General features: G+C 39.4%; 1 protein-coding gene across 1 annotated transcript in view; it reads right to left on the bottom strand.

Moving 5' to 3' along the window:
* DRD3 (dopamine receptor D3) overlaps nt 1-18,599 on the bottom strand; it is a 36,702-nt gene extending 18,103 nt beyond the window's left edge. Inside the window, exons 1-3 of the mRNA XM_016150662.2 lie at nt 18,206-18,599; nt 11,251-11,555; nt 1,656-1,768 (exon numbers count right to left, since the gene is read on the bottom strand). Coding sequence (XP_016006148.1) covers nt 1,656-1,768; nt 11,251-11,520 — 383 coding nt within the window. The 5' untranslated portion in view covers nt 11,521-11,555; nt 18,206-18,599. The remainder of the gene's footprint in view (nt 1-1,655; nt 1,769-11,250; nt 11,556-18,205) is intronic.
* Between the last annotated feature and the right edge of the window lie 5,442 nt (nt 18,600-24,041).

Below are 24,041 nucleotides of genomic sequence, written 5' to 3'. Positions count from 1 at the left end.
CCTCTCACACTTTCTCAGCCCTCTCCCTAAGTTAGTTCTGACCCAGGATGTGGTTGGAGGAGGCTGGACTGCTGGGGAGGCAAGGGGCCAAGGGGACGGGGGCTTGTGTTCACCCACCCTGCTTTTTCAAAAAGAAAAGGTGGCATTAATCCAATTTTTAGGCATCCAGAACTATGCTGAAGAATCTAATGACAATAGTATTACTTGCTTTCAAAAACCCTTTCATTTCTTTTTCTTTCCTATCTCTTAGTACCCTGCTATTACAGACCAGAACTTCATGACCAAAAAATGCTGAATCCATTTGGTCAAGTTTGTCAGACTGGTGACTAGCATTGTGTAAAGACCAAAGGTCTTCATGAATGACTGCATTTTTAATGAATTGACCAGTTATTTGGCATCACATGAACAGAATTTAATGCTGTGTACCACAAACTGCTGTGAAGGATAATGGAGACAGCTTTCCCAAGGCCGATTTTCATTCCTAGACTTGGGAGGAGGCTCCAATGTGAGGTTAGGTGAGGATTTGTTCATGTAGAAATATATGCCAAGATGGAAGCACCCTTTTCCACTGGGGTCTAAGGCATATGTGGCTTGTCCCTCCAGGTTTTCGGTAGGTGAGTGCTATGCATTCTGGGAATTTTCCTGTGTGGGACAGAAGTCAATTCAAGGTCTACTCCTGTTGATTGTGTCTGAAGTGGTGAAAGTAGAAATGTGTGCTAAACGTGGCTGCTGCCAGTAAAATGGTGCTCTTGTTCAAATTAGAAAAAGGGGCCCTCTCCTGGCTGACTCAAGTCTTGGCAAAGAAGCACTGGCTGAATTGTGTTCCCACACAGTTGTGTAAGGTACAAACTGCACAGCCTCACCCATCAGCCCCATGCATGAATATGTGTGGGTAGAATGTGTAAGCACTCTCTCAAGGAGGTGGAGAGTAGGTTCAAGAACTAGGAGGCTAGGAGGGGGCTGTGCCAGACCTCTTCTGGAAACTCTCATTATACAGTGTTTTGCTCCCTCCTGCAAGGCTGATCTCCCATTCTCTCAAGTCCTTTCTGGAGGTGTGTATTTGTAGTATAAACATTGGCTACCCTCAGGCAAGGACCACTGAATATTAATATTCTTTGTTAAAGGCTCTGTAATAGGCACAGCAGGATGATTCACAGGTGATAAGGAGCTGGGATGAGTAAAGATATAACAAACCAGATGCTGTCTGTTACTTCTGTAAATAACATATTTATATAATAAATGTCCAGAAATCACACAAAGAGTCTCTTCCGCCCTCTTTTTACCAAAAACAAAGTAGTAACAGGAAATTTTCTTCCAGACCCAATTGAGCTCACCTTTCATTCTTGTTCCCTCTACCTGCTCAAAAACCCACAACGGTGGGAGAGCAAAACCAAAATCATTTTTAGTGACTCAGGGGAAAGGAAAGGCTAGAAAAACTTTTGGATGATTATTTCTCTTCTGCCACAGGGATTTCTTTCTCACCCACAAGCCATAGTTTAAAAAAAAAGAGAAAAGAAAATATCCCAGTAATAAGTTATACTTTGCAGTGACCCAATTGCCCTCAAATGCAAAGCCTGTGTCTTAAATACAGCCAAAGCAGCTTCCCCACCCAGTCTAGGCTGTCTCTCTCCGAAGTCAGGAAGGGGAATCCTGACCTGTCGATGCTGATGGCACAGAGGTTCAGGATGCTGGCTGTACACATCATGACATCCAGGGTGACGAAAACATCACAGCAAATGCGGCTGAAATTCCAGACTCCGCCCGTTACCTGGGCATCAGAGACAAGGATGTTAGTATTCCCCCAACAAAGGGACAGCAACCTCATAAATTCTACTGCATTCCCTAGGCTGCCCCCCTAAAGATGCTAATATGCCCTTCTCGTTGGTACATCATTGTTACCAAAAGCAAATGGACATCAAGGAGAGTGCAAGGCAGCCCAAGATTGGTCACCCAAGAAATGGCGAATTCAAAGAATGTTAGAACGTTAGCTCTAGAAGTGGCCTTCCGAATCGATTAGTTCAGTGCTTCCAAAGTGTGCTCCACAATGGGGTGGGTGCTTATTAAAGATAAACATTTTGGACCCCTCCCTAGATTTATTGAGTCAGTATCTCTGGATCTGGGGACCATGAATCTTCATTTTAAAATAAACACTCCACTTCCTTTGCCCCCCTGCCCTGTCAACACACTAGGGTTTGAGAATCACTAATCAAACTCAGGAGGCAACTAAAGATCTCTGTAGTTAAGTAGTATGCCTATAGATGCACAGCTGGTAGTGAATGATCTTGGATGACTTCCAGATGTGTGAACTGTGCCAAAACTGCCTCTCTGAAGCCCCTCATCCAGTAGAGAGTTCACCATGTACCCAAGAAATAATCCGAGAACATGTGTTTCATAAAACTTACCTCCCAAATGAAAATCTATCTGGCTTCTGGTTTTAGAGCTTGGAAACATCCTGGAACAATAACACTAAGAATCTATATAAGTTAAGTCTGTGCTAGAGTGCCTGCCTGTGACACCCAGGTACCAATCACTAAGAGATGGGGGGAAAGGCTGTGTCCAGGGCATTGGAAAGGGGCCCAAATCTTCTCATCACTCGCAGAATCAGTGAGGATGGTTCCGACCTCATGCATTTACACTCATGTTTCAAGCTCCATAACTTCCTCCCAGTAACACTTATAAAAAGTCAGGAATTTAATTAATTTAATTTATATTCTAGCATATTTCTATTTTATTAAATTTATTTTATTTTATTTATTTTAACTTTTGTTAAAATAAATAACCTAATTGTACTAGAGAGATGTATAAGGGAGACTACCACTTTCAGAATGTATACAAATGCCATTCTTGGGCCCCAAGGCTTTTGTTCATTTGCCAGCATCCTTCTTGTGGAGGTTCTTGGTGACCACGGTTTTCAAGCATACACCTTTGAGGCTTTTTTGTCCCTGGCAGTAGATGGTGTCCCTTTTGGGCAGGCCCAGTGGCTAATTAAGAGGAAAGGAGAGTGATAAATAGGTGCAATTGCCGTCTGAACTTCTCGAGGCAAAAAGAGTCATTGTTGAAACAATAGTGCTTAAAGATGGTGCTATTTCTGTCTAGTTTTTCTCATCCAAGAATCTCATTATATGACCAGGTCACTTTAATGTTCATTCCTGTTTTTTCCCACTAAAGCAAGGTCTTGAAAGGCTCTCAACCCATCCCCTTACCTATTAACTTCTTTCCCCGTGGATTTATTTCCTTTTTAACATTTGCTTTTATCATTATATTCGGTCATCTCTAGACTCTTATTTTGAGAAACTCTGACCAAAGATATTTTGACTAAAAGCAACAATGAAAAGTTCAAACTAGCTATGTAGTCATCACTTTTGTTCATTTCATTGTGGGTTTACTTTCTCTAAGTCCAACCGTTTGACCCTAAGTGAATAAAGACTTAATATGAATTTATACAATTTCTGAGAATGAAAAAAATTTTAAAAGGGTGATATGTAGTAATACTTACACAACAATTTAAGGGAGCCAGGAGAGTAAAATATAGCTTTGCTCAGTACCTAGGACAACAAAAGCTTCTTGCAAGAAGTTGAATTTTGCATACTAAAATCTCATTTTAACAAGCAATTAACATCTTAAATTGGGGAAAAACCGAATTCGCTTTTTACCTTATGTGCTTTTATAGATTTTCGAGGACAAATTATACACTTACTTGATAAGAAATTAAATGATTGTTACTTAATCAACTCTGTAGGAGCAGGGACTTATACTTGTTTGCTGCTGCACCCCCAGCTCCTAGAGCAGTGCCCAGCATGCAAATCTATTCTGAAAGAATAAACAGCCTCTGAAACAATAGCTAGCATTTATTGAATGCTTACTAAGTCTTGATGTTCTGCAAAGCACTTTATATACATGGCATCCATTGCCAATTATAGTCCTATGAGAGAGGACTACTGTCATCTGTGTCACGGAGAAAGAGACTAAAGCTTGGAGAGGCTTGGCACCTTGTCTGAGGCAGCCAGGGCATCTGAGTGTAGATTGTTGCATGCCCTGAAACACGGAAGTATCAAGTGAAGAGGGGGCAGTTATTGGAAAGGGAGGGAAATGGGTGAACACAAGGGGAAAGGAGAAAACTATGTGCTCATCAAGAATTTTCGTGTGACAGACTGAATCATCTCCCTTCTAGGGAATGAAATATCCTCCTTCTGATCGTCTCTATCTCAGGGTTGCAAAAAGCTGTGCAAAAAACTGTGGTGGCTGCTGATTTGGGGGCCTAGTGAAAGTACACACGTGGCAGATTTCTTTGCTACCCTGTTTCTTTAGTTCGCAAGGGCCAAAGCCCTCCAGCTGTCCTCTGGCTTCCAGGCCCCCACTGTGCCACCCTATCTTCTCCTCCCTTCTCCAATTCTGCCATCAAAATTTCTCTCCTTGATCTCAGCTAAATGACAAGAAGAAAACAATCTGATTAGCTGATTAAAGTAATTCCCACTGAGGTGCCATCACTTAGCCTTCCCCAGAGCTTACTCATTAAAATGAGTCTCTAATTGGTGGGATGTGTAATGGAAATACTTTTTTTTTTTTTTATTGGAGTTCTCCACACCAAGAAAATAATAGTAAGTGATGAATAAAGAGCTGCGAAGGTCTGAGAACATGTAACTTTCACATATTATTTCACAGCAACCCAATGAGATAAATAGTTTTTCCAGTCTATGGATAACAAAATGGAGACCAAGAGGGGGTTGGGTAATTCATCTGAGGACATATATCTAGTAGAAGGGCTGGAGTCTAAAACCCTTAATATTAACCATTATCCTATTTTGCCTCTCAAAAGTCAGCACCTTAACCCTCACTTCTGCGAAGTGTACAATTTACTTCCATTCTAATAACACAGGAGGGAGACGACTTGGTGTTTGTCCACCCACCCAGCTGTACACCCCATATTGATTGAGTGCCCATTATAGGTCCGATACTTTGCTTGGGAGAGTTAGTGAAATGAATTAAGCCTGTTTTTCTCCCGAGGGACTCAGAATATAGAGTGTGCATGTTTAGGGGAGTAATGTGTGAATGTGTGTGGGCGAATTGAGGGCCCAGGAGATAGGCACTAAGAAAATAACTATAATACAATGTGATAAGTGCTGACAGTGAGATAAGTAGAAAGTGTTGGGAGAGCATGAAAGGTAAAGTGATTTTTGCAATTAAAGCAGGAAAAAAAAAACCCCCAAAATGTGATTGATTTAAGGCTCTTTAGAGACACGATTCTACCTTTCTCCTAAATTCTAATGAACAACTCACTTCAGAATCATACAGCACAGGTGGTGTTCCTCTCACTTGCTAATGAATGTAACTAACTCCCTTTGGCGATGCAGAGGTGGGAGTAAGCAAGAAAGTGTCTTCAGATACAGAAGTTGGCTATTGATTTTCAATAGCCACAGCCTACAGCAGCATTTCCCAAATTTACTGATTATAAGGCAGCATTTCCCAAATCACCTAAGGCTCTTGTTAAACAAAATGATATTCAGGTTATACCTAAAATAATAAGTCCCTCCAGTGATTCCTACTTCCTGAGAGGTTTGGGAAATGCTGGTCTGGTGGGTGTGGGGGACATGAAATCACCTTCAGAGATGGTCGTCCTAAAGCACGGCTCATTTAAGCACTTTTTGTTACATGGATCCCTTTAGCTTTATTGTCCCCTTCTCAGAAGAATGTATTTGAGTGCATACAATAGAATACGACGATCACAAAGAATACCAATTATATTGAAATACAGTTACCAAGTCCTTTAAATATATGTGCTTCTTTAATAATGCATTAAATGATAAGACCTATTGGCAGGTTCAAAATTCCTGTAATTTCAAAGTACCGACGAGTGTAAATGGTGTTTCAAGGTGTCTGCAACAACAATAATGTGATTTGAAAGTATAAATATCTGTGATTTTACTGGTGACACTAAGGATTCCTCCTGCTGTGAGTTGATGCCTATGTTCATAGTTGATGGAAGTGCTAAATTTCAGCTTAGTGAAAAGAAGTAAGTAATTTTATTTACCTCCAAGTTGGTGGACTCCCCAGATTAAGAACTCTTGCTCTAAGTGATAGATTTTTAGTTGTTTTGGGAGATAGTCAAAGAGTAAAGATAGAATTACTGCTCTAATTTGCCTCTTCATTTTGTTTTGGTATGTGATATTTAGAACTTTTTTTTGAAGAGGGGATTTCTGGGGGTTCACTTCTCTGAAATCCAATTCCTCATCTGTGAAACGGGATTTTTTACAGATTAGGGGTTCCTAAATGTCAATTTGTAGCAGATGGCCAGCTGGCTGCACGAATCACTTGGGGTGAGAGAATGACGGGAGGTGGGAGGCTGGTTACAATTATTATACACTTCTAAGGCCACTTCTGGAAATTCCAGTTTGTTAGATATGAAGTAGACCCAACGGTTTGTATTTTGAACAGGTAGCTTCTTGTAATGAAGGTTTACTTCAGAATTGCTCAAAGTTTAGGTGCATAAGAATCATGGAGGAGCTCATTTAAAATGCAGAATTTCCTTTATTTCTAATGATTAATATCATTATGAGGCCCAAGCTCCTCTTTCCCAAAACAGTGCTGCTTTTTCCTGTCATCATATCTGACCTTGATCACTCTCTGCAGTGAGTTTTCCTGCCTGAACCCATCCTGCTCTTTTTTGCTTGTCTACATTACTTAATCTTCGAATTTTATTTCCTGTCCATACTGGGACCCAAGTATTCTAAGTTCAGTATTCCAAATGTTCTTCTGGCTGCTTATTTTGCCTTTCTGCCCTGATATAAGTGCATTAAACATCGCAAAAGGTGCTTAACCGAGTGGAACAAAATGGGATGGTTGTGCTTGGAGAGGGAGCTCCAAACAGGCTATAGCTTCTAAAGCAGGAAATTAAAAACTCGAGAGGGAATCTGAGATAGAACTATTTGGTATGATACAGAAAAGAGCTTTTGAGAAAATGCTGCAAACAGAATTAAAGAGACAGCCAGGCCAAGGGCACTAGAACATAACTACTCTGAGGTCACCTGCATGGTTTTTTTATTTTATTTTTTATCAAGACTGCTCTACTAGGCCTGCTCTAATGGGCATTAGTGACTGGCCCCTGCTCATTCCCCTATATACTGCCCAAGTCCAAGCTCCTTAATAATGAGAATGGTATTAATGAAAACTACTGTGGTGCATACTTTCTGACTGTCCCCTTCCCTCTTTCCAAGTCCTTGGATTCTACTGGGAATCTATGAGATTCCTGAGCAGTTGATACATTTCACAAAAGGAATACATAACCTGTGCTAAACCAACTCTTGTATTCAGTGATTAGTTCAGAGAAAATCATGTACCTAAACCAGTCCAATCAATGTATACCTTGAAACGTCTACTAGAAATTCTAGGACAGATTTTCTCTCTTGCTGTGAGTGGTGTGGTATGCATATGTGAGGACTATAGCTTACTCTTTGCCTGTGGATAAGGCCAACATATAGAAGAAGATAGCTGAGAGAATTGTAAAGAAATGGAGCTGGACCCCTTTTCCAATTGTGCCTGTAGTCTACCTAACCGCAAGACTTTAAAGTTCCTGGTGTGAGAACTTCATTGTTTTATTCTGCTTATTGTTCAAGTCAATTGGAGCTAAGTGTTCTTTTACTTTTACAAGTTAAGGTGTCTGAGATATTTATAGATATTTATAGATTACACTTTTTAGTTATTAAAATACTTCCTCCGTTGATGACTATTGAGCCTAACATCAATCTTATGGAATAGGGAATGTTTAGTTGCTATTTCCATTTTATTCACTTAATTTCTACATCTTCTGACTCCCAATTCTGTGTCTTTCTTATAGCATGACTCTGTATTAGAATGACATTCATCTCAGTGAATTCCGGCAGAAGCATGATGGTATGTGACATTTTATTGCCTTCCTCACAGCAATTCCTCACCCCCACATATTCTTTTAAAAATATTTTCCACATTTCCACCTTTTATTTTCTTTTCTCCCTTGCAGCAAAAAGTGGCTTTATGATCCAGTTTTGGCTATAAGTGAAGTCCCTTATGGAGATGCTTTGAGCTACTCCAGGAAAAGGGCTTCTTTTCCCTTTCTCTGCTGTTCTCATTCATCCTATTTTGAAATGTAGCCGTGATGCCAGGGATATGGCAGCCATCCTGTGAGCAGCATGAGGAAGTAAGCCAGCTTGCCAAGGATGGTGAGCATGAAGGATAGAGCAGTCTAGTTCTTGATGACACCATGGAGCAGCTGAACCAACACCAACAATTACCTTCCTCCCGGATTCTGGTTCTGTGAGAAAAGTAACTTCTATTCATTTAAGCCACAGTTAGTCAAATTTTCCAACATTTACAGCCCAAATATTACCAACTCATACATTCTGGTGTCTGAAAAAAATGAGCCAATTTTCCTTCATAGGAAGGTATCTGGTCAATATGAGCCAGTATTCTCATCAAAGAAAATAAACCTATTCAAATAAAAGCATGGGAAGCTGTGAATTTGGCAGCTAATTTGCCCCCCTACATGGTGTTCTTATCATTTCTGTCCTATTCTTATGGGGACCCTCAAGCCTACAGCAGTCTCTATAGTCAATACTGCATTCTTTTCTCTTTCCAGGGGAGCTTTTATGTACAGTTATGCAATTACTAGACCAGCCACTAAACTGTGCCATCATTAGAAGTCAATGAGAGTATGCTTTGCTTTTCTCTGAAATGCATGGGTATATATATTCACAGTCCCTTTAGGGGCTCAAAGTGCTGTTTTCTCTCGTTAAGGCATACCATCTGCTTCTGAGGTCCACAGAACGCAGGCAGGTATTTCAGATTAATAAAAGTATAAACTAGGGTGTGATACGAAGTCATGGTCCCTTGGACTAGAACTTTCTAATATCTTAACTGGTCATCTATTAATAATGGCTACTTTAAGTCATAGTCTATCTTTTACTGAGATAGACCCTGAGTGGACTGTTGGAGAAAGTGATATGAAGATATTAAATTGCATTGTCTAGAGCCTTGAAGCAAGTGGGAAGGACCAAAAAGAGGTCCCAAAGCCTATTTCTCAGTGGAGAGATGTCTCTGTTTCCCCTAATCTTCTCTATATGATTGTAGACTTATTTGACCATGCTCTTGATTGTTGAACACTTACACCAAATAACCCATTGGACAGAGGGCATATTCATTTTATGAAGGGAAAGTAAGAAATCCATCAGAATTTTTCTCATAGGGAAAAATCTGTAGAACCAACCTGCAGAGGGCCCATTGAGCCTTTGGCAAGATTTCATGCTGGCCCTCTGCAGACTCAGTTGTTTTTCTGTGCTCAGCAGTAGAATGGGGGCATCATTTATTTTGGCAGGTGTGGCAAGAAAGGGCTACCATATGTCTAATGTTAAGAAGTTACAATGTTCATTCCCTATACCAAAATCTCCAGAGATTTTCTAACGAGGTCCATCCAGAGTCCTGGAAACAATCTTCCAGGTGGCTTTGTTACAGATGTGAAAAGCCTGGTTTTATTTCAGAGGCAATTAAAATGCTTATTAGATTGTAAGTTCTCTTCCTAAATTTTTTTTCCTGACATTTATCTTCCTGGAAGACTTAAGAATTCTTGTAATGTATAGGGATAGATAGACACACTTTGGAGGGGGTGGTAGTGGTGGAGGTGTTATGAATCATTGACTAATCCATACTGGGTTACAGCACCTAAAGTTTTCCTCACTCTTGAACAGAAATATCACATGCTTTTAACTCCCTTTTAGTCTCATTATTATTGTATGTTAAAATAGTTCATTATCACAATAGATACAGCAACAAATGATATAAGCAAGAATTGCCCATCTAATGCACACATCGCAGAATAGATTTATTTAATCGCTCATATACCAAATATTTATTTAGCACATATTATGTGCCAGGTAGCATGTTTGGACTATAGGAAAAAAAGGACAAAGACATAGCCTCTGACTTCGAGAATGTCTCAGCCTAATCAGGTTGACGGGAAGGTCAAGATAATTACAGGACCCTTTGCCTTCGGGATTATCCTAACTGGGAAGAATAAATGCATATTTTTTTCTCTGAGTATTTCCTTATCCCTATCATCCTAGTTGCTTTTCTTCTTTTTCTTTTATTTTTTATTTTCTTGATTTCTTTCTTTTATTTCTCCCCATTGAGATCATAAGTCTAATTTTAGTTCCCAGTCATTCTTTAATATGGGAACTAGCCTAAGCAGTCTATGTTCAAGGGTTTTGCTCTCCTGTGATATGTCATACTTAATTAACTGTCATCTTCACTATTAATATTAACTGAAATATTAATTTGATGAATTTTAATTTCTCTTAATCATAGCATCATTTTGATCCTTCATTGGATACCTCTTTAGAATGATAACAGTGCAGAGGAGAAATATTAATAGCATATTGAGATGTCTTTAAAAAACTCCTTAGTAAATTGCATGTTTTCTGGTAAGAATATCTGTTTCTCGAGCAGATATAGGCACCCAGATTTCCTTGTTAGCAAATGGATGTTTTGTCTTGATCATCTCCTGACTCTGCTTTGCACTTTCAAATGAAAATACATACAAACTTAAGAAATGCTTCTCTCCAAAAGAAGTCTCCAGGGTCTGCTGCATTATCTGACTGGCGAGGGTTCTGTACTATTACATCGAAAATATAAATTTCAAGATTTGGTCTGTTCCTCTACAGTTTGTGAAGAGCTGGTTCTCCAGGAGGAAAGAGCTGAGTCTGAGGGCAACTGAACCATCAAAAGTAGTTTGATCTATTTGCAGACTATTCTTTCTCTTTTTATCTCATTAATTTTTTTCTATAATTCCTTTTGCCCTTCCCACCCTCAGCCTTGTCCCACATCCCTCCTGTACATCCTCATTCCCATGTACATTGAAACACTGATGAAGATGCCCATTGGACTGCCTACCCCAATCCCTCACATCTTTGAGACATGCCTGGCAGATAGAGTACACCCGCTCATTTTTAGGATGAGTCCCATCACTCAAGTCTGGTCACCTGGATACTGGAGACCTGGGAACAGAATCATTCCCAGCTCCCTGGTTTTGATGTATGCAAGTGATGCCGGATAATGGCTGCTCTCAAGACCTTCAGTTTCCTCATAGAAGGGAGAATGACAGGAGCTCTCCTTTCTTTCCCAACTTCTTGTCACAGCAGGGAGCATTTTGAGGGCTGAAGACCAGACCATCAGGAAAAACAAGGACATGCATGGTCATTTGGGCAGCCCCCACCTGAGCTCACTTACCTCTAGGTATACCACCCAGGGCATCACCAAGGTGGCCACCAGCAGGTCCGCCACAGCCAGGCTCACCACCAGGTAGTTGGTGGTGGTCTGCAGGGCCCGTTCCCTCAGCACAGCCACACACACCAGACTATTGCCGAAGACGATGACCAGGATGAGCGCACAGTAGGAGAGGGCATAATAAGCATGTGGGCGGGCCCATCTGGCACCTGTGGTGTTGTCTGCCCCACAGGTGGAGTTGATGTGGCCACTCAGCTGACTCAGAGATGCCATAGCCCAGAAGGAAAGGAGTGGCCCCAATGGGTTTCCTGGGAGGACAAGAAAATAACATTGGTAAAATCAGACTCTTTGAAGTTGGGCTGCTTGCATGCATAGTTTGATTTATTGCTTCAACAAATATTTATTGAACACTTCCTATATGCCGGGCACTGTTCTAAGCACTGAAAATACAGCAATGAGCAAAAGAGATAATAAAAATCCCTGCCCTCTTGAAGCCTCCATTTTGGAGGAGAAGAGTAATAAATAAGATAAATAAAAGATGTAGTATGTTCAATGATGGCATGTATTTTGGAGAACAGTAAACCAGGGAAGGGGTTAAAGAGAAGGTGAGGATTGTGTATGTGAGTGAGTAGGATGTCTGAGTAAAAACTTCAATTCAGGTAATCAGGAAGCCCTCATAGAGGAGGTGACAATTAAAGTAAGACCTGAATAACCTGAGGAAGCCGACTGTGCAGATACCTGGGGGAGAGTTGTCCAAGCAGAAGGAATGGTAGGTACAAAGATAGGCATGGCTGGCATAGCAGGGAGGCTAGCGTGGCTGGAGCCAAGTGAGGTAGGGTCAGAGTGGAAGGGCGTGAGGTTGAGAGGTTGTGCAGGGCTGTTCAAAGAATCTCATTTGTAAGATGAGTAAGATGGGGAGCCATTGCAGAATTAGAATCCCAGCTCTACCACTACCTAACTCTGGGGTCTTTGGCATGTTACTTCACTTTTCTGAGCTTCCTTTTCCTTCTATGTAAAATGAGGGGAAAAGACAGAACTCATTTTTGTGAGGATTACATGACTTATTATATATGTAAAACACTGAAAGCCATAGCTGACACCTAGAAATCTATACAAGTGTTGGCTCTTTCTCGTTTTCCTTTTGGTCTATTCTTAGCTTCCCATCCACCTATCTTTGTTTCCTCCCTCCCATCCCATTTGCTTTTTCCCTGCCTCCTTCTGTCTCTCTTCACTTCCTCAATCTCTCATTCTTCTCTCTCTTGTGTCTTACATAGGGAATGGTGGAGTTGGGAGACTGGGTTAGGGGAGAAAATCTCAATAGTAATAGAGTCTAGAGGCAGTACAGTGGTTTTTATATTTAGGGAAAATCCCTGTGTGGAATTTAACTTTCAACCTTCAAATTTTTAGATTGGTTACCAATTAGAGAAATCTCGAAGGCCTATAAAGTCCTCTCTCCCCTAAATCCCACATCCATAGGCCAATGACCCGCGCACCACCCATTTTCATCCTCTGACCTAGTCCAGTGCTCTCACTTTTCAAACAGGAAAATTGAGACCTGGAGAGGTGATATGCTGTACATCAGGGGTCTTCAACTCCTGGGCCGCAGACTGGCACAGATCACAGGTCAATGGCCTGTTAGGAATCTGGCTGCATAGCAGGAGGTGATTGGTGGGTGAGCGAGCAAAGCTTAGTCTGTATTTGCAGTCACTTCCTAGTGCTGGCATCACCACCTCAGCTCCACCTCAGAAAATCAGGCACTAGAGTTTCATAGGAGCACTGGTCCCTGGTACCAAAAAGGTTAGGGACCACTGCATTAAGTCGTGTGGCTTATTATTAGTGGCAGGACTAATACATAGGCCTTCTAATTCTCCCAACATTCTCTTTGGCATATGAAAGCCGTAACAACTGTCATGCTACTATCCCACTGGGAAGAGGCAATCTTAATTGTGGCGACTTTGGACATAGAGTAGGAAAGTCATAGAGCCCATCAGCTGCCCCATGACACCAGTATGGTGTTCCAAAACCTATGACTCTGGCCCTGTGCTCTGTGGTTTAGAGGGCCTTACTCCAGACCCCTATTTTGTCATATCTTTGGACAGGATGAGGTCATGCCATCCCATAGCACCAAGGAGCAGGTTCACCAAGAGTCCCACTTTCATTTTAGAACATACTCTGGGTACTAAGATCACAGAATTCTTAGCCCAAACTGCTTGGAGCCTGTTTCTAGGGCAGCACCTGTATTGTTCTGTATCTGTCACTGTGAGGTAGACTGTGCCATGTAATGTGAGGCCCCTGGGCTCAAGTGGCAGCTCTTTGGGGAGCTCAGATGAATAGCTTGGGTGTAGTCTGAGGTGAAAAGAGAATAGGACAGAGTCCCTGGGACAGGATGAAGGATGAGGGTCAGCTTCTCCTACCCTCTCTCATCTTGTATAAAACTCTTAAGAGCCCAGGAATGCTACTTTTGAATCTGGCCTTTCAGATTGTTAGGAAGACATATTTGTCAAGGCAGGAGGATTAAACATTTTATTCAATTGTTTGTTGGTTATGACTAAAATATTTAGACATAGAATATTTAAGCCTCCATGGGAACTCTTGTTCCAGGTCCTGGCAGAGGTAGAGGCTGGCTCGGTGGCCAGGATTTGCTCTCCTAATATCTGTAGCTTTCCTTTGATTAGGAGATTGGCCTACTCATGGCTGTCATTTTGTACCTCATTTTGAATTATTTCAGCCTGGAATGTGAAGTGTTACAATGAGCAAATGATTATTAGGGGTGACTGACAGATTGAATTCAGAGAATTGCTTAAAAAAATTGTTCTTTATCTTGGCACATTGTTTGCACTCAATATATTTTAAAGGATAATAATAATTTTTGATAATAATTATAATTTCCTCATTATTTGGAGAAGGGCAGCCGCTACCCCAGAGATAGCATTGCTGCTGCCAAGAGCTTTTGGGAAAATACAATGCTTTCTGATTGTTCAAGGATATTTTCACCTTTGAGACAGGCTCAGGCCCGGAAAGACTTTCCTTCTGCAACTGGGCCATCTTGGAAAGCAGTGGCTGGAAATCACTCCTTTCTGGTGGTCTATAGTTGGCTAATCTCACTTATCAGGTAAGAGGGAAGCAAAAAACCTTGGGATATTTGTTACTATCCTGCTGGATATTTTACTCTGCTGAGGTTTGACAGTTAATTAAAAATAGTACGGCCGAATGTCAATGACTAATTATATGAAGGGAAATCTTCAACTCTGAAAGTCGATTTTGAGCCTGATGTTGGAATCATAATTGCAGGGGTTTCTGATTTATTTATTTATTTATTTATTTTGCACTTTACTGTCTCTGGTCTTAGATTATTTATAGCCGCAGGTGGGGGTAAGTCTTGGTTGTCCAGCAGTTCTTGATGAATTGTGGGTGTGGGAGATGAAAGCAGAAAATGAGTATGATGCTAGATTGCTCCCCACCTCTCAGCTAGTTCTTTCAACTTCCTCCCTCCTTAGATTTTTTTTTTTCTTTCAACCAGCGTTGCTTATATAACACAGTGCTGGGCTGGGCTTTCTCCTTTCTCTCTTTCTCTCTCTGATAGATAAGCTAACAGACAGTAAACTGGTCTCAGGTAGGAGAAGCAAAGAGACTGGATAATTCATTAACTTAATAATCACTCGAAATAATTCATAATAATAGCCTGGTTTCCTCATCAACAACATAAGAATAATCATATCCACTCCACAGGGTTATTGTGATGATTAAATAAAATTATATATGTGAAAGCTTGGAATTAATGACAATTTGGCTAGATAATTCTTTGTTATGTGTGCATGTGTGTGTGTGGGTGGCGGCAGGGGGGGGGGGAGGCTATCCTGTGCCTTGGAGTAGGATGATTAGCAGTATTCCTGATGTCTATCTACTAGGTGCCAGCCTCACTCCTCTTCCCCGAAGTTATGACAATCAAAAATGTCTCCAGACATTGTCAAATGTCTCTTGTGGGGCAAAGTTGCTCTTCCCATTGAGAATCATGCTCTAACATAATGTCTGGCATGATGCACTTGAAATATTGCAGTTTTTATTGTTAAAAGGAGAGTGGGAATAGGTAAAGGGGTCAAATAAAGTACAGCTATGGAGTGTTTAATGGAATTGGAAATTAGGAGATCACTGATGCCCTCAGCAAAGAGTGTTAGTGGTTAAGAGTGGATGAGAAGGAAAAATCGAGAAGTAGAGAAGGCAAGGACTAGAAGATTATTGCTGGTCTTGCTCTTTTAAGATTTATTACATATACCACTACTTACAAATTTTAATGAGCCTTTGGATTTCTTACCAAGTATTGACTTACCTTAGTCTTTAGAGTTCATTTAGCACCTCTTAGAATGAAGGCATAATCTATTTTAAAAATCAGAGGGACAGAGGGTGGTCAGGCTCCCATCAGCTATGATATATGTTCTCCTTTGCTGATATTCAATCCCCCAGTTCTGACTATAGTTTGCTTGGAACACTTATGGGGTGCCTCTTTGGCATCTGGTTTCATACCAGATTCCCACTGAACTTGTTAGGAAGATACTCATTAAGATTTACAAGGTTGAAATTATTTTCACTCTGTCCTTAAGGATATTAAGTTAAATAAAAAAAACCACAACCACCCCCCCCCCAAACACCTTTAGCTCTTGACTTCCTTCTGAAAACAGTAGTTACTACCTCTTCTGGCTGAAACTGTGTGCCAAACACTAGTATTTTACATATATTATCTCATTTTAATATTTATAGCAGCCATGAAGGTAGATATTAATATCCTCCTTTTATGGATCAGAAAACTGAGACAGATAGAGATTCAGCAACTTTTTCAAGATCACACAATGTGTAGGGGTTTATATGAGCCCAGTTTTGATCTTGGGCCTCCCTAATTCCAAAACTTACATTTTATTTAATGTGTCTGTGATAGAAGTGCAATTGATGTGACAGTTATTTCCAGGTAGAAATGGTTTTTCCTAAACCCGGAACACGATACCTTCATAGCAGGGTTCCATGGACAAATCACTTGTATTATAGACCTCCGTCTTTTGCTGTCTCTAATCTTTTACGCAATTACATCCTGACCTCTAGTTTTCAGAGTTTTTCTGGTTCTGGGCTTCAATGCAGACTTGCTACATCGCCTTAACAATTAATTATTAAAGATATATTTATAAACATTATCATATTTAAACCCCAAAGTGACCTGATAAAGGAAGTAAGTACTGTTATTATCTCCATTTTTGCAGGCGAAGAAAGTAACAGAAAGGTTAAGTATCTTTCTGAGGTCATACACCAGTAAATGATGGAGCTGATTCAACCCAAAATCTGTCTGTTTCCAGAGTTCATGTTCTTAATTATTCTACTGTTGGGGTGAAGGAGACAAATCTGAAGTGAGGACTAATTTTAAAATCTCCTCTTTTCAGAGTATCTGTGCACATCACCTGACCAAGCTCAGTGAACTCAATGCAGGTGCACACTGCACATAGAAACAGTGGGAGTTACATTGTCATTATTATTAGAGGTGGTCTTTAGCATTTCTATGGCACTTTATTCTTGAGAATTGCTGTTTAGTTTGTTTTCCTAATGAAGATTCACGAGTGCATTGAAATACATGACGTTTATATATTTGGGTATATTTACATGGTTGGCAAGTTTACAGGGAAAAACTATAGCTGGTTACTGTGATTGTGTAGATAAAGTAGTATACTTTTTTCCTTAATTAAACCCACTCAATAAAGCAGAGCATCCCCACTTTTCATCACAACCTCTAAGAACTGAGCATCCTATCATTCTAATCAGAGATCGAATGGGGAACTCAATGGATCAGTCAATCAGTGAGAAAATATTAACTGATGACAACAAACTTCAATGCATTAAGAATTGAATTTAATATTAGGTAAAATCTATTTTCTATTTGCTTCAATTTATATTTCATAATAAGCAACCTTCTGCATAGATGCTTTAATATTAGGCATTCATTTGGATACTGTCAGTATTTTCCTTGTTTGAAACTCTGCTCACTGCTAGCCATGCAGACTCTTGAAAATGTTCATCTATAAATAAACAAGTGTCTGAGTAAGACTCTTTCTTATATTGTATCAGCTTCTCTTTGGCTACAAGAGATCCAACCAATGCTGTGACAAGCACCGATTCTTCATTCTTATCCAAGGACAGACATCTTATTGACATTTTAGTACCAATAAGCAAAAGGTATCACCTATAAAGGGCAAACAGGTATTCAGAATGAGTTTAGAATCCAAGTTTCACTTTGCTATTGCTGCATTATTATTTGTGAATGCATATCAATAGTATTTGATTAAACTAAATGCATGAACTGGAACAAATGCCTAATTGCAACAACTTCCATTGACCCAATAAGCTACAGTAAGTACTGAAAATCCTACAATTAAACAACAACAATATCCTCAAAATCATATGCCATCATTAAAGAAAACATACACAATCATCATCTCAAGTACCGCATATCTCTGTTGGAAATAATTGAATTCTGACTTGGAAACAGCCTGGCTTTACATAGACCATTGAAAACAGTGTCTCTCCGAACCATCAGCCCTGGATTACCAGGGTGCTGAATTGGGGGAGTTTAAAATAACAGACCCTTACAATTAAGGAAAACCCTTAAGAGAAATACAATCAGCCTCCATACAAACCCCAGGAATAGTAACAGCTTTTTTATTTTCCATCTTTTAATTCTGCCTTGATAATGCTTCTGGAGCTCATGATTATCTAATTTTTGGGGGAAAAAAGTGAACAGATTTTTACTGTCTCCAAAATAAGGAAAAAGTGAAAACAGTCTCCTCAGGGTTTCAGGTTTTAAATTAGAGAAGGTACAGAATTTTAATGCATATTCTTAGAGAACCACAGAACCCCAAATTGATTAAATAACCTTCTAGGAAAACACTGTATTAAGTAAAAAATGAAATGAAAAATTACTTACCTTGAAATTTTCTTCTGATTTCTGGAGACTGAAGTTTAGCACCTCAGCTCCTGTAGCCATTTACTGACAGCAGACATGCCCAAGCAAAGCAAACTTTGCCTTTGCCAAGACACAGAAACTGGAAATGAACAGAAAGAATATCACCCATTTTTGCCTCTAAGGTAAAATCACTTGTGTGCTGCTCTTCCAGCTTCCCTATTAGACCTTACTGCATGTTTCATAGCTGCTTTCGAATGCATCCGTTATCTCTAGAAGATTTGGGAGGGACCCTAAACTGAACGTTTCTTGGGGCAGACCTTTAGAGGCTCTGTCCTTGGTGCTGAAAAAGAAGTGCAGTAGGCAGATGAAAGATTCGTTTTCTGCCTTGCTCTACTCTTCTCTCTGTGCCTCTATCTATTTGCTCCGTGCTATGCTTTTCAGCATATGTGTATTTTCATCTCAGTGCTCTTTTTAATCCTACTTTCTTACTATCTTTGCTTCTATGCGTTAATTTCTTCATCTTCCTCAGTTTAATTGCCATCCCAGCTTTTGGTGGGTGTAAAGATGATTGGTTCAGCAGAAGGAACAGATCAACAAATTGATATCACAAGTGGTTAATAGAAATCAGTACAATTTAAAACACAATTGACAGAATAATTGAACTTGGAGGTGTAAGGCTGTGTGGGAAAAGAAAGTAAAAGAAAATATATTACAGTGGAAGCAAAATTGAGGCATGGAGTATAACTGGTGATAAAGATGAAATAAGCTTAATACTGTAAGAAATGTTAAATGTTAATTTAGCAGCACTCTTTGTATTCAGAAAACTTTACAATAATATTTGCCAATTCATACTTATTGCTGCTCTGAGGTATATGTGAGTAATTTTTATTAGCTTAACTTTAGAATTGGCTGAAGTGAGGTGTAGTTCATGGCAATATCAGTGAAAGTCAGTTTCTGAAGCAGCACTAGAACTTAGACAAACTTAATTCATTGTCAGTCACCTGTTCACATAAAATTTGACCATGGAATCCTATTCCTTCTTCTTTTGTTTCGATTTCTTCTCCTTCCTTCAGACAGCATGGTAATTCTTTCACTACTTTCTCTGACAACAGTTGATGTCCTTGGCAGCTGCAGTGCAGACTGTCATGGTGAAGCCAGTCAAAGTTTGACTATGATAGGGACCTCTGCTGGTTGAGAAAGAGGCAGCAGCAGCAGCAGCAAGGTCTAAATACTGCTATTAATAACAACCATCATTTATTGAGCCTGTACTATTAGTCCGTCATTTTAATAACTTCCCTCTTTTAATAATTTCAACAATATTAAAAATTAGGTGCTATTTTTACATCCCTAATTTATAGGTGGGAAAATTGAGGCTTAGAGAGGTTGAAATAATTTTTGAAGGTCACGCAGCTGACAAGTAGGGCAGCCAAGATTTGGATCTAGACATGTTAACTCTGGAGCATGTTCTCTTAATCACTATGCAGTAATTCTTCAAAAGGTGGGAAATTTATATTTCTTAAGAGACTGACAATATGTCATAGAGAATAATAATTTTAATGACAAAATGGTGGTATCAATGATACAATATTTGTATGGTGACATAATTTATAAAGCATTTTCTTATTCATGTCTGCATCTTACATAAAGCCTCATGATGCCCATTTTACAGAGGCTGTTATGGGTTGAATTATTACCCACCCACCCCCCATTCATATATTGAAAGCTTAACCTCAGAATGTGACTGCATTTGGAGATAAGGTCTTTAAAGAGGTGATTAAGATAAAATGAGGCAGGCCTTTATAATGTGTCCCCATCTAATCTGACTGGTGTCCTTATAAGAAGAGAAAGGGATGCCAGAGAGATACATACAGAGAAAAGGTTATGTGGGAACATAGGAAGAAGGAAGCCATTTACAAGCCAAAAAGGGAGGCCTCAGGATAAACCAAATCTGCTGATATGTTGATCTTGAACTTTTGGCTTCCAGAACTGTAGAAGATTAATTTATGTTGTTTAAGCCATCCAATTTGTGGTATTTTGTTATGTCAGCCCTAGCAAACAAATATAGAGATATAGAGAAATTAGGTGCTATATCAAAGGTTTCCCATGATTTGATTTACAGGGCATAAATGTATTGTTATGTGTCATAACTATATTGAATATGCCCTAAGACTGGAACTCCCCTCTTGAATGTGAACCCCTAGTCTCTTCTTCCCTTTAGTTAAATGATCAATGCACTGTCAAGGATTGGCATGCCTAATATGTAAAACCTGAGACTGTGTGAGTAGAATGAAGCAGAGAAATATTTTGGAGTTCAAAATATTATTTGCTCACTCTCAGCATCATGGTTCCACCTTCGAGTATTTTATGTTTATTTTATTTAACATTTGAAGATTTTGAGGATATTGTATCTAATGATAATGCTGCCCTGATAATGCATGAATGTATCAGGAAAGGCCATATTTCTAAACTATCTCTGTTGAGATCACATTGTCTATCTCATGTGGAAGCTATAAATGTTGCTGGTAGAATTTTTTTTAGCATTATTGTAATGCTTTTCTTTGACAAGTTTAAAAGGAAGATAAAGAGGGATTAAAACCCTTATTCTAATTCCATAGAAGCAACAGATATAGAAATTAACTGACACGCCCAATGTCACACATCTAAGCAGTCAACACAGTCTAGACTCAGCTGTCTCTCCAGTAGACTCCTCAACTACCATGGAAAATGGAAAGGGATTGATATAAGGAAAGGAAGGTGAGTGGTGAGTGAAGTGGACCTTTCTTTCAGGACACCAGTTTAGGTGAAATCAACAATTGCTCCTCCTAATCTAGCATATTTTATTAATATTCACAATACTGAATAAGTTTTGTTCTTTTAGGTAAATGGAGCTCTTATTCATGATTGGCATTGAAGATTTTGAGATCTCCCTTCTGGAATGGAACTCCAGGACACCTACAGAACAGACATACTTGGGCAGAGATACAGAAGAACACAGATCATTTTTCTCATCTTCCTTCCAGGAGCCCATTTCAATAGCATGTATATTCTCATGTACCAGCTGGTAGTGTCTCATCAGAGAAGTCTTTATCTTTTGAACCTGAAGTGGAAGGTTTAGAGCTAGAGTTAAGAGGTGGTGGGTATCTGATACATAGGCATTCTCAGTGGTTTTGTGTGAAAGGGAACTGGCCTGAAGTTTGTCTTTGAAATACTTCCAGTCTTTGACATGCTGCTCCACTGTAGCAATTCTTTGGTTTCATCACAGGAACCTTGCCTTCAGCATCAAACATTGACTGCGACATGACTTTCTCACACCATTTTAAATCTCCCCAGCACTCACACTCAGCAGGAAGTGTGGGGAGCAATTTGCAGGGCCTTATATAACAGAGGAACATTTTGTTTCTATATTTTACCATTACTAGCATTTCTCTACTGGTAGATTAAGATCAATGATCTTAAATTGGATAGATACCTAGCTGGTCTAAAAAATAACCCCTAGGTATATTTTTCACTGAAATCAGACCTTCAGTTGTAGAGTGTAAATGTAAGTTGCTTCCTCCCAACCCCAGCTCTCATTCTTCTCCAACCATCCTATGGTTTTGCCATAGATGAGAACTATCTGAGAGATCCCTGGGTTTTATTTTTGAATTCATTCTGCTATTGTAAAAAATGTATTGAAAGAAAATAATAGCTAAATTCGTTTATTATTGTCCAGTACTAGGGTCCAATCTTGCTTCCTTTCTACCAGGGAACAGCAGCAACACAACAGAGGAGGCTTTCCAAAGGTTTGGGAACCTGCTCAGTTTGGTGCCTGCTCCACTCTTTTACAGGTAGCACAATAAGAGTAGGGAAGGAAGTAAGTAAATGATATTTGTCTTCATATTTACGTCTACCTTTCAGTGTGCTCGCTTCTTCCTTTTTATACTTCTTTCTTTACTTTTCTACCTATTTTCTTTCTACTCTATCTGATGATCTTATATTCTTCTACCTACCCTTCAATTGCTTCCAATCTAGTATATATTTTTTCTTCTTTCCCATAATGAATATAAATGGGAATGAGAATGGGCTATAATTAGAAAAGGTTATATTGTAATTAATTTATCATTTATTTAAAAAATTGAGGTTTATGAGTATAGCATATTGTGTTTTCCAAAGATGACCACTATCATATCTTCCATCCCTCATGCTTTTCTTGAAACTTGCCACTCTATCATCATGAGCTAGAGTCTTATGTCTCTCTTCTTGAACCTGGTAGGCCTTTGTAACTGTCTCAGCTAACACAGTATGACAGAAGTGCTGTTCTGTGATTTTTGAGTCCAGGACATAAAAATGCCTTATACTTACTTCCATTTTGTTTTCTTGAGACACTTGCTTGTGGAACTCAGTCACCACATGATGAGAAAGCTTAAGCAGCAACTAGAGGGGCCCTCATGGAGAAGAATCAAGCTGATTGTATCACAGCCCTGGTTGAGCTTCCAGCTGAAAGCCAGCATCAACTTGGCAGCCACAGAATGAGTCATTTTGAAAGGGGCTCCTCTAGCCTCCAACTGAGCATCCCAGTTGATGCTGGGCAGGACAGAGACAAACTACCTCTATAAAGCTCTGTCCAAATTTCAAATTCATGATCAAAATAGATATTTGTATTGTTTTAAGCCAATAATTTTATTGTTTAGTGATAGATGACAGATATACTGAGACTCAATCTTTCTAGAACTTGTTATATTTAGTGTTCAGGAGAACAATTTCAAATCCTATCAAATCCCATCACATTTTGAAGCAATTGCCATTTAATTATTTAGTGTGTTTTGTTTGATTCTCAGATGTGGTTTACCTTATAAATTTTATATAAAAAAAATCTTGTTAGTCAAAGTATGGGCTGTGAACCAGGACCAGAAACATCGTTTTCTATGTTGTTAGAAATGGAGACTCTTGGACTACAACCCAGAGTTACTGACTTCAGAATCTGCATTTTAACAAGATGCTCAGGTTATTTATTAGAATTTGAGAAGCACTGGTATAACAAAGAAGCCTGTAAAATAGATACAGCAATAGACACTAGAGAAAGAATCTATTATTTGTTTTTAATTAGCTTTTATTGTTGCTCCACTGCCCCCAGAAACCAGGAGGCTATATGTGTGGGGATTGGAGAGAGATGGAGAGGAAGTGTTATGACAGAAGTAGAAATGGCGGGGAAAGTGAGTATCCAGGAGCCAAAAAAGGGCCTAGAGATTGTAGACTGGATAAAGCAAATTTCCTCTATTTTACTCGAGTGGGCTAGGGACATTTGGGGGAATAAGATGGAGAAGTAATATAGGTCTTTAAACTTTTTCAGAGTTGACAACATTCTATCATAGCATAGGCTGTGCTTTTTTCTTTGAAATTGCCTAAATATATATGAAAATATGTATGTTTATTTTGTGAAAAGTATTGTCAAAGCCCTTTAAGATTTTCCAGGAGAAAATATTCTCTAAGATTAAAAATAGACTATTATTATTGTTACCATTAGTTGAGATTGAGTGTTCACATACCAGGCATCTCTTTTGTAAGTGCGTTTATAATGGTTTGATCCCTACCCTGGAGTATAAAGATGTTCCTTTATCTTCATATCTGATCTGATTTTCAAGATACTCAGCATGCGTAAAGTGTTATCTGCAGTTCATTCTCTATGGGTTACATTTTCTAATCCTCAAAAGTTCAGTTTTCCCCAGCAGACAGGACTTGTAGAACTTTGTATGTTAATGACGATAATCTTGTATTCAGTGGTAGCTCTTGTTTCCTCCACAGCCTCACTGTAAACTTGTCATTGTTGTCCAGATAGCCTACTGTACTGCCATGATTGAAATTTGGTCACTTACAGAGT

Source organism: Rousettus aegyptiacus, unplaced genomic scaffold (genome assembly GCF_014176215.1).
Source record: "Rousettus aegyptiacus isolate mRouAeg1 unplaced genomic scaffold, mRouAeg1.p scaffold_m13_p_4, whole genome shotgun sequence".
Lineage (NCBI taxonomy): Eukaryota > Metazoa > Chordata > Mammalia > Chiroptera > Pteropodidae > Rousettus > Rousettus aegyptiacus.
This window is presented reverse-complemented; position numbering and strand designations above follow the sequence as displayed.